Raw genomic sequence first — 11,971 nt, 5'->3', positions numbered from 1 at the left:
AATTGCAGTGACAGGGTGCAGTCTTCAAATGACTAGTCTTGGGGACTACATAGTGTTCTGATTTTGTTGAGTTCTGACTAATTTGATTTTTAGAGGTGGTCTCAAGTTTCCAGGTGAAGTGTTATTTATCTCCAAGATCTACCAAGGATTCTTAACAGCAGAGACTTGACGGAACTGATATGTTATAGTCTTGGTGTCACCAGTTATTGTTACTAAAGACTGAAAGTCCTACTGATTAAGTTTTCTAAATTCAAGTATATTTAAGGTTATGTGTCTAATAACATCACTTGCATTTAGTATGCTTTATTTAGTAAAGGGGGAGGGTAGACTAAGTTGTCTCAACACTAGCACTGTTGACATTTTGGGCTGGATAATTCATTCTGGTATGGGGCTGTCCTGTGTATAGTAAGATGTTTATCAATATCTTTGGCTTCCTCCCACTAGATGCCAGTGATACTACCCCCATTCTCTACCCCCAAGTCTTGACAATCTTAATGAATTGTATGTATCTAGGTATTATCATACGCCTGCATTGTAAATATTTTGCCCCCCAGTTGAGAACCACTGAAGTAGCCTTTTGGCCTGCATATGCAGCCCACTCTGTACCCCTTTCCCCTACCCTGCTACTGCAGGAGTGTGCCTCTTTGTAGGAATGTCATCCTTTACAAGGAACTGCAAATTTAAGACCCTCTGGAAGGCTAGAGTATGTTCAGACCCTAATCCAGGCCAGGTAACCTGTTTATTGGATTGTCTGAATTCTCCACTTTGACAGGCTGCCTGCCTTTTGATCATTTTAGTGACCAGTTCCTCCAGCAGAAGGTAAAGAGAAGAGTAAAATAAGTAAATATTGTAGCTTCTTTGGAACTGTCTTTGTATGCTTTCTATGTACTGGATATACATGGTATACTGAAAATAAGTATGGTAGAAACCCAAAACTTTTGGCTCCGTTCATCCATTCATCCATCCTTCAGTTAGTACATATTTGTTGAGGATCTACCATGTGCCAGGCACTATTCTAGTGCTGGTTTTACAGTATTAAATCAGTGTTGCAAACTCCTTATTTTCAAAGAGCTTACATTCTAGGAGAGATAGACTATATATGAGTAAACAAATCAATACAATTTCAGATAGGAATTACTAGAAATAAAAATGAAAGGACAAAGAGTGACTCAAAATGTGGAGTGGGGTCCTGTTTTGGACAAGGTGGTCAGAAAACAGCTGTGGAGAGGTATAAATGAGCAGACAAGAACGCTAAGAAGCAAGGACTAAAAGATCTAGGAGGGGTGTGTGGCTGGCCCACTTGGTACAGCTTGAGACTCTTGGTCTCAGGGTTGTAAGTTCAAGCCCCACATTGGGTGTGGAGATTACTTAAAAATAAAATCTTTAGGGGCACCTGGGTGGCTCAGTCAGTTAAGCGTCCGACTTCGGCTCAGGTCATGATCTCACAGTTCGTGAGTTCGAGCCCCGCATCGGGCTCTGTGCTGACAGCTTAGAGCCTGGAGCCTGCTTCAAATTCTATGTCTCCCTCTCTCTCTGCTCCTTCCCCGCTCATGCTCTGTCTCTCTCTCTCCTTCAAAAATAAATAAAAACATTAAAAAAATTTTTTTAAACAAAATCTTTTAAAATGAATGAATGAATGATCTAGGAAAGAGTTTTCCATAAAAGCACTACAGGAAAGAATGTTCTTAATAAATGGAGCATTTTATGGTAGATGGAATAGCAAATGTAAAGATCTTGAGATGGCAAAAGGAAAGGCAATAAGATTGTAGTGACATAAAGATGGTGAGTGCAAAGGGCAGAGTGAATTTAGTTCTGCAAACATATAAGTAGCCCTCGCTGTGAGCTGGACAGTGCCTAGAGAGTTAGGGATGAAACGAAGCAGAAGCCATGATTCCTGCAAGTTGCTCAGTCTGGCGAGAGAAAGAGGTAAATGAGTAGATGATTGTGATACAGTAAGATAAATGTTATAGTAGTGGCACACAGAGTGTCTTGTGGGAGCATGAGTGGGGCGCAACTGATCCAAATTGGTGGAATCACGGAATGGCTCCGCATAATCAAGTATGTATGGAACAATATGCATTGATGAGTATTTAGACACTGTGCCAAGGGGGTCATAGATTTTCACATTTACTACTTAGAGCAACTCTGTGACGTAGGTGGTCTTTTGATCTGTCATTACAGATGAGAAAACAGAGGTTCAGAGAGATAAGTAACTTATCTGGGTTACTACCTGGCATAGGTTGGATTTGAACTCTGAGCTCTTAGCTGTCACACTCCTGACATTCTGGACTGGATTAGAACCCTCTGATGTATACCGTCATAGCACTGTACACTTTTCCTTCATCGTTTGATACAATTTGTAATTAGGGAATTGTGTAAGCATTTGATTGTCTCTCCTCTGCAAGGCTGTAACCTCTCTCTTATAGTCTCATTGCTTACATAGCACAGTACCTGCACCCAAGTGATCAATAAATATTTTGAATAAATAAGTTCTGCTTATCCAAATATGCTTAGTCGCCAAGAATCACAAAGGAACCCTAACTTTTCCATTAAACATATCAATTTACTGGAATCTTTCTGTGATACTTTGGGGTATCTCTATAATAACATTTATCATACTTGAAAGTTGTTAAGAATAGCTTGGTAAAAAGGCTGCTGTGATTAAAGAATGACAAACTACGTCTTTAGAATTTCTCCTTTGAATCTTTGACCTCTCAAGTTTTAAATTGCATTCTAAATTAGATACCTTTGGGAAAACACACTCATATATGCAACTTGTGTTTTCTTTCTTTTATGCACCTCTTTGTTACATTCAGTGCTAATCCTTATTATTTTTTTTGTTGTTGTCGTTGACATTAAAATAGTTAAAAGTAAGAAGAATAAGAGTAAAGTAGTTAAAAATAAGGAGTATAAAAGTAGTAAAGGCACTAAGACACCATATACTGGACAGTTAGCCCCTGGGTAATTGAGAATGTTTTCTTGCTTGTTACAAGAAAAGAAATGTGGAAGCATAACCACTGAATAGTTTATTATATGAAATATCTGTTAGTTTTTTATTATGGGCATCATTTGCCTGCATCTTAGTCAAATGTTTTTACTGTATGTCTCTGAGCGTTTATTTCTTTCCAGGCAAAGTAAAATGACTGATATTAAATACTGCCATGAATCATTGAAATGTTTGCTTTTTTGCTTAAGGGAAAAAGTATTATGGTAAAATAGTCTCTGATGGCCAAATTGCAATGATCAAATGTAGGAGTTTTTTTTTAATCTGACTTTTATTATCTTTGCTTATAGCTTTTTACCTGCACCTACTCAGCTATCTCAGGACCAGCTTGAGGCTGAAGAAAAGGCAAGATCTCAGAGATCACGACAGACCTCACTGGTCTCCTCCCGAAGAGAACCTCCTCCATACGGGTACCGGAAAGGCTGGATACCTCGGTTATTAGAGGTAAATAATTGTGTTAACGTTTATTATAATACCCTTGTAAAATACCCTAGAACCTCTGCACATGAATGCCAATATGCTAGAAATCCTGGTCGTGAGTTCCTAAGACATATACTCCTTTTAGAGGATTGATCTTTTTCTTCTGGCTTATTACCACTTCTTTGTGATCATAAGAGAATTGTACCTGTTTATGTCTCTTCTTATGTCCAACTATTAAACATGTACAAAAGAAATTAGCATACTCTCTATAAATCCAGGGATTACTGCATATGGAAAATAATGGGAAAGTAAGGAGAAAATGAAAAGAAGAGTTCATGTTCGGGTGCCTTTCCCTCCCTTCTCCCCACATACACAATGCCACGTAACCCTGAAGAGACAGCCTTCCTCCAGGGAAAACTCCAGCAGCATTTCTATTTCTGATTTCCTTCTTGTCAAGTATATTGGAAAGAGCATGGGCGAGAAGTTTAACAGAATAAGTGAAAATAAGTGTTTTTGCATCATAGCTATGCTGCTTACTATTTGTGTAACACTGGGAAGATTCTGCCCCTCTTTATCAGTTTTCTTGTCTTCAATTTGAGAATATTAATATATGTCTAATATACATATTAGATAAATATTTTAGAAGGTATAAAAGAATTTGATGGTTGATTTGGAGGCAGTGAGGGAGAAAGAAGACTCTGAAATGATCTTTTTATATTTCTAGCTTATTTCCAAAAAACAAACTTCTTTGGTAGTACCTATCTTCCTAATTACTCTGTATCCTTTAGAGCAGATCAATACATATTCTTTTCCCTAATTCCAGGGTAGTCTTCCCATGCTTGACCACCTTTTTCATCTAGGGAGAAAAGCAAACATTTGAGACAACTATTTTGCCTCCCCAAGACTACTTCCTCTTTGATCAAGCCTTTTTCTTCTCTGTCTCTCAGTATTCATCCTGACTCCTGCAAATTTCTCTCTTCCACTTCCCAAGGAATGTGCCTACCCTATTAAAAATCTTTGTGCCTATACCATTCATGTTTGTACACAATTATTTTCATTTTATCACTCTGTTACATTCTGTCCTTTTATGGTTGTGATTTTTACCTTACAAATGTGAAGGGATTGTGCCCTCAACTTTTTTTCGTATGCCTCCAAGTGCAGATCATGGTGAACTAAGTATTCATTGGACTGAAATTTGTTGTTGTCTCTATTCTCAGCCTCTCCCATGCTTGGCATTCCCCCTGCCTACCAGAACACTCGATAGAGCCTAAAAGACAAACTTCCAACTAGATCATGTCTTTTAAAAAGTTTCCTTGTTTTTTTCCCTTAGCTGTCCTCTAGTCCTTATTAATTCTAATGTGTGAAAGCCAGTCTTACTAAAATTACTAAGGGTTTTTTGTTGTTACTTTTGTTTTCACTGATAGTGTAATTTGTGAGATGTGGGGCAAAAGAAGATTATCAAGGGGGCTGGAATGCCCTCTTATCTGGGGCAAAAAGGTAGTGATTGACATTATCTGATAGAAGGATAATGTGTCCCTTGAGGGATTATAGATATTCTTCGTTTGCCTCTCAATTGATTACAGAGTGGGGGTAGCAGACATCATTTTACATACAACAGAAACCTCATCCAAAGATTAGGCTTCCATTTTAGCATTATGACATTCAGGTACTTTTTAAAATCTTACTTGACTAAAGGTTTCATACATCTTGGCAGAACAGAACAGTTTATTTGAAAATCAAACCAAAATGGCCAGCCAGTCTGGAAAGACTGTGAATGCTTCTTGAGGGGAGTGAACGTTCTGTGGAGAAAGCATTTTGTTCTAGTGTTCAGAGTAAAAGCTATGATTTTCTGGCAAGCCTAATGACCGCATAATGCCACATCCACAGTCTGAAGTACTTATTATAGTTGAAGAACCCCAGCAGATCTGAGCATATGTCAGATTGATGTCCTGGCTACAGGTAGCACCTTTCTTGGGAATATTTTAACTATTTTCTGCCGAATTCATAAGAAATGTCTCCCTCAGCTTTATTGTTTGTTTTTAGAAATGTCAAAATTTTTCTTTAGCAAGTCAGTATATTGTATCTAGGAAATCACATATCCAGGATCTAATGGAATATTTCTTGAAGGAGGAGGTCTTATAAAAGTAGTTATTTACATAAAATTTTTCATCAAACCCCCTCTAAATGATTAATTTTAATGTTTTTTCCTATCATTTTTTAGTAGTATTGATTTGCCCTTTTTAGAGCTAAAAAGGAAAGAATTTTAGTTCAGTAGAAAATACAGTTTTTTGGAGTCAAAAGATCTGAGTTCAAGTCCTGCCTATGCAGGACATCTTGGGAAAATCACTTAATGTTGCTAAACTTGAATTTTTTCCATATGAAAGTATGATTGTTGAAATACAGGAATTAAATGAGTGTGGATTGTTGAGTGTACAATATAATTCCTAAGCAAATATTACTAAGTTTAACAAAGCTATTTAAAAATTGTATTTAACATTCATATGTTTATTTGACCATCTACCTTTTTTGTAATGTTAAACTTCATCAACAGATGTTACTTAGCTTGTGCTACTTGAGAAGTCTTAGTCTTCTAAGTAATTGCATATCATCACCATTAGAAATGTGGTGAACTCATTTCTAGAGCCTTCCTTTCTATTTATTTGCTTCTCCTGGAACATGAATAAATATGTTATTAAAATCTGGTTCCTAGAAAAAATTCTTTACATTTCTGCCCTGTTATACCTTGACCTTTGCCTCACTAAGAACATTATGTATGCTAAAACTAAAAATCTTTTCTTTGTCCTAAACGTTCTACTTAATTTCATCCTGTCATGTATATAAAAATCTTTGCCATGGTCTAGAAGCCCTTTCATGATCTGGTGTTTGTCTGCCCGTGCAAGGTTATCACCTATGTGTCTGCTCCTCTGTCCCGGTAAGCTCCAGCCTCACTGGACACTTGTTTCCAAGGACATCCCAAGCTTGTTCTTATAGCAGTACCTTCATGCTACTTGCTTTACCTAAAAAATGCTTCCCTCAGATCTTCTCATACCTGATTTCTCATTATTTAGCTTTAACTCACATTACCTCTTCACAAAGGCTGTCCTAGCCGCAGTATCAAAAGTAGACTTTCTAGGGCACTTGGGTGGGTCGGTCAGTTAAGTGTCTGACTCTTGATTTCAGCTCAGATCATGATCTCACAGTTCATGATTCGAGCCCTGCATAGTAGTGCTCTGTGTTGACAGGGCAGAGCCTGCTTGGGATTCTCTCTCCTCTCTCAAAAATAAATCAATAAGCTTAAAAAAAAAAAAAGGAAAGTAGATTTTCTTTGTAGTCCCATTATATTTTCAAGGCATTTATTACAAGCCAAAGATTAGGCTTTTTACATCTTTGCCCACTGGAATGTACACTGTACAAGACCAGCGACCTCTGTTTCTTTACTGCTGTATCTCTTAGCATCTACTATAACAAGGGCTCAATAATTATTTGATGAATGAATGAATATATCTTGAACCTCAAATTATTAAGTATTCTTTTTATTTCTTTCCTTTTTAATATGTAGGATTTTGGAGATGGCGGTGCTTTTCCAGAGATCCATGTGGCCCAGTATCCACTGGATATGGGACGAAAGAAAAAAATGTCAAATGCGCTGGCCATTCAGGTGGATGCTGAAGGAAAAATTAAATATGATGCAATTGCTCGGCAGGGACAGTCAAAAGACAAGGTAATCCTCTCGTTGATTTTTCCCTCTATTGATAAATACGTATCTGGCCATTTAGCTTTGTTAAAAGTAGCAATGAGTAGCAGTTAGTACTTAGGCTAACTGAAAATATGACTTCATGATTATATGAACAGTGTATTATGACTTCATAACAGCAATGACTTTTTCATTTCAAATCTCCCAAATTGATGATAGCTTATATATACTTAGGGTTTTCACTTATTTGTTTAGCATTTTAAAAACAATTTGAGGGTGCCTGGGTGGCTTAGTTGGTTAGGCCTCCAACTTTGGCTCAGGTCATGCTCTCATAGTTCATGGGTTCAAGTCCCATGTCTGGCTCTGTGCTCACAGTCAGAGACTGGAGCCTGCTTTAGATTCTGTGTCTCCCTCTCCCCTGCTCATGCCCTCCCTCTCTCACTCGCTTGCTCACTCTCTCCCTCTCTCTCTCAAAAAATAAACATTAAAAAATAAATAAAAGCAATTTGAAATTGTTAAATTGTTTTAAGTTCTTTTATAGTACTAACATTTTTTAAATGCTAGAAAATTGCTAAAAATCTATAATTCTAGCACCCTAAAACACAAAAAATCAAAATTTAGATTTGTTTATAGTCTTCTAATTCTGTCTCATATACTTACAAAGTACTTACATAGATATTTAATTATTTTAATAATTCACTTGAATGTAATGAATTAAACTTTTTTCTCCCTAAGTATAAAACTGGCACTTGCTGTCCATATTTTTGATGGCCTGCTTACAGGTAATCCAAAGACCAAAAATAAAATTTACTTAAAATAATCTCCTCACAGAGCAGCTACGCTCAGAGCCAAGGAACTGTTTTTAAGAGAAGACCTAGTTTTTTCCCTCGTAAATAAGTACTCCACACATAGGTAAAGATCTCTTTAGAATTGAAGATGTTGCGAAAAATAGTTGAGGGCCTTCAGTACTTGTCCTTTGCCTCTTTCTCTTCCCTAAATGTTTTCATTTTACCCTCTAAAATTGCAGTAATGACCCCATCCTCTACTTCTGCATCATGGGTGCTGGGTTCTTGGGGAAAACAGTTACCCAGTCATGCAAATCTATGTCTCAGGTTTAGACTGCGCTCCCTTGGTGTTCCTCCAAGCTTTAACTCCTAGTCCTCTCCGTCCCCTGTCAGCTTACAGGTGACATCTGTTTGCACATAACGACTAGTGGAAGAAAATTGTCTGCTTTCTTTATCCTGCACTTGGCTTTGTGTCTTGACTTTTCCTTTTGTCTCTATGAGAAATGTCTTCGGTCTAAACCTAATCTTGCCAGGTGTGCTGTAGCGTATCCTGGATTTCATTCCTTCCCCTCTCCTTTACAGCCTCGCTTTTTCTTTACTCTTCTCAACCATGACTTCCACCTCCCCTTCTTCTACTGGCTCCTTTCTGTTAGCTTTTAAATATGCTTGCTCTTATCATCTTTTGAAAGAAAAGTTTTTCCCTGACTACCCTGAAGGCTCCCTCTAGCTACCACCAAATTTTCACCTAGTTTTCTCCATTTTCCTTCAAGCTTTTTGCTTGTTGTTATCTGTTCTACTTCTTCACTTCCCTTTCATTCTTCATTTCACTGTAATACAACCTCACCTCAACCAGTCTGTGGAGATAAACTCTGGCAAAGATCTCTAAGGCTTTTCTCACAACATCATCTCTTTGACTAATCTAATTTATTCCCTTGGCTAAAATTGCCACTCATGTTGATGACTGTTAGATCTATGTCTCCAGCCGAGTTTTCTTCCCTGAGCTGTAGGTCCTTATATCTTACTATCCGCAAGGACAGCTCTATTAGATTTCCTCAAAACATCACTCATCAAATCCAAACCTAAATTCATAATTTTCCACTTAATCTACCTTCTCTATTCTCTAACTCAGTGATTGGCAGTGATATCTTCCTGAATGACTATGCTAAAAGCCTGGGAGTTATTTTTCCCCCCACTATTTTGTTGATTTAAAAAAAGATACACTAGGGGCGCCTGGGTGGCTCAGTCGGTTGAGCGTCCGACTTCGGCTCAGGTCACGATCTCGCGGTCCGTGAGTTCAAGCCCCGCATCGGGCTCTGGGCTGATGGCTCAGAGCCTGGAGCCTGCTTCCGATTCTGTGTCTCCCTCTCTCTCTGCCCCTCCCCCGTTCATGCTCTGTCTCTGTCTCAAAAATAAATAAACGTTAAAAAAAAAAAATTAAAAAAAAAAAAAAAAAGATACACTAATAATAAATTCTTATGGTAGAAGATATCAACAGTACATAAGTATGTATGTAGTGCCTACTCATAGGTAAGTACCACTACTATAATAATACGTATCTTTCCAGACCTTTGTTATGGATTTAGATATTGATGTATATATATATTCCCACTTTAATACACACACACACACACACACACACACACACACATATATCTTTTTTTACATGAATGAGATTTTAATATTCATAACTTTCATAGCTTTTTTTAATTTAGTATGTTTTGAAGGTTTTTATTAGTATATATAGGTCTGCTTTATTTTTTAAAAATCTATATAGAATTCCAGGTGTGTTTGTGCCCTAAGTTTTTTTTAAGCATTTTTTAGTTTTCAGATTTCAATTTTTTAGTTTTCAGAGAGTACTTTATTCAAGGTCCATATGCAAATACCTTTTTGCACATGAATATTTGCGTAAAATAAATACTTATGTGAACTTACTGAGTCAAAGGTTATTCAAATGTGAGATGTGACACATAATGCTATAGTTCTCTAAAAAGCCTTTGCTGAGCAGTCATTCCATTCTTTTGTGTTTCCTTCAGGCCTTCCAACTGTTAGTCATTGTGATTTATCTTCTTCCTTAACACTTCTCAAGTATATGCCCTTCTCTGCTACTTAGTTCAGGCCCTTATCACTTCTTGCTTTATTTACCGCAGCAGAGTCTGAAACCACCTCCTTTGCATTTGTTTTGCCTGTTTAGAAAAACAAACTCATCCTTGTTTATATGTTTAGCTTTCTCTCTCTCCCCCCAGTATACACACACAAGTGTGCACACTTAAAATGTTTCCATAGGGGCGCCTGGGTGGCTCAGTTGGTTGAGCGTCCAACTTCAGCTCAGGTCACGATCTCACCGTCCGTGAGTTCGAGCCCCGCGTTGGGCTCTGGGCTGATGGCTCAGAGCCTGGAGCCTGTTTCCGATTCTGTGTCTCCCTCTCTGTCTCTGACCGTCTCCCGTTCATGCTCTGTCTCTCTCTGTCTCAAAAATAAATAAACGTTAAAAAAAAAAAATTAAAAAAAAAAAAAATGTTTCCATAGCCTTTAGGGTAAGAACCAGCCAAGCTCCTTATGGTATACTTGGTCCCTTCCTTATCTTTCTAGCCTAGCCTCAACTTTCATGACCAGAAAAGTTAAATCCAAAAGTAAACAGTCCAGTTTTAGCCATTCTTTTTATTTTCAGTACAAAATAATCGCCACTGTTATGTGGTTGTTAAGAAAAAATTTTCAGGGCACCCAGCTGGCTCAGTCAGTGGAGCATGCGACTCATGATCTCAGGGTTGTGAGTTTGAGCCCCCACGTTGGGTGTAGAGATGACTTAAAAATAATAAAAAGTCTTTAAAAAAGGAAAAAAGAAGAAGAAACTTGCAGACATTTTCTGTAAAGATCTGCCACAAGGAATTCTTGCAGCTCCCCTAATATGGCACATTCTCTCTTACCCTGGGAACTTCCCATGGATGTCCTCCTGTGTGTGGGAAAGCTCTCCCCCTATTCTTTGACTAAATTCTGTTGCTTTTTTTTTCTTAATGTTTATTTATTTTTGAGAGAGAAAGAGAGCACAAGCAGGGGAGAGGCAGAGAGAGAGGGGCACAGGATTTAAAGCGGGCTCTGTGCTGAGAGCAGAGAACCTGTTGTGGGCCTCAGACTAACGAACTGTGAGATCATGACGTGAGCTGAACTTGGATGCTTAACCGACTGAGCCACCCAGCTGTCCCTAAATTCTGTTGCTTTCAAATCACAGCTCACTCTTCATTGTTTCGGAAAACTCTTCCTAATCTTCCCTGACCAGATGGGGTATCCTTCCTTCCTCTTCCCTGTTTATCTTAGCAGTCATCACATTTTGTTCTATTTATCAGTTCACTACTATCTATGTCATTTGACTATAAGCTCTTTGAGGACAGAGATTATATCTTTAGATTTCCTCCTTGGCACCTAATTTAGTGCCTGACAGCTTGACACACAGACTTTCATCAGCGATTTGTTTGAGGAGTGATAGCAGTTTTCATTGAATAACAGAAAACCACTTCTCCTGAGCCAGTAGGGAAGCATAGTCCACTCCTGCAAAAGGAAGAACAGGTCCCTATACAACAGGACATATACTGGAAATATGCCCTGTGCTGTGGAGGCCTTCACTAGGCTTCACTTGCCTTTGTTTTGGTACATCTCTCCTTCTTTGGAATAGTCATTATTCTTTATTGGTACATGCTGCCTTTCCTCTCTCATTGGTTAGGAAAAAGAACACTTTAGGACAACAGTTTGGCATTGGCAGGTTGACTAATTTTGAATGACACACAGTTGTAGCCCATTTTGCATTAAATTTCAAGACTGGAAACCAACAGTTTTCTCTCACGTCTAGGAAGTGTCTGAAAGTTTTTTCTTTCTCTAAGAACCATGTATACTGGTGATTATTTTGTTTTGAAAGTAGAGTGGAGGGAGTGCCTGGGTGGCTCAGTCAGTTAAGTGTCTGACTTCTGCTCAGGTCATGTTCTCACGGTTTGTGGGTTTGAGCCCCGCATCAGGCTCTGTGCTGACAGTTCTGAGCCTGGAGCCTGCTTCGGATTCTGTGTCTCCTCCTCTGTCTCT

The 11,971-nt window shown here is 38.3% G+C and overlaps 1 protein-coding gene across 1 annotated transcript in view; it reads left to right on the top strand.

Annotated features, from left to right (window-relative positions):
- The window catches only part of SNW1 (SNW domain containing 1), a 33,174-nt gene that overhangs the window by 1,380 nt on the left and 19,823 nt on the right, over positions 1 to 11,971 (top strand). The window contains exons 2-3 of the mRNA XM_042943942.1: positions 3,295 to 3,448; positions 6,984 to 7,145. Of these exons, the coding sequence (XP_042799876.1) occupies positions 3,295 to 3,448; positions 6,984 to 7,145 (316 nt within the window). The remainder of the gene's footprint in view (positions 1 to 3,294; positions 3,449 to 6,983; positions 7,146 to 11,971) is intronic.

The sequence above is a fragment of the Panthera leo genome, chromosome B3, assembly GCF_018350215.1.
Source record: "Panthera leo isolate Ple1 chromosome B3, P.leo_Ple1_pat1.1, whole genome shotgun sequence".
Taxonomy (NCBI): Eukaryota; Metazoa; Chordata; class Mammalia; order Carnivora; family Felidae; genus Panthera; species Panthera leo.
The sequence above is the reverse complement of the archived record's forward strand: the minus strand, read 5'-3'. Positions and strand labels throughout refer to the sequence as shown.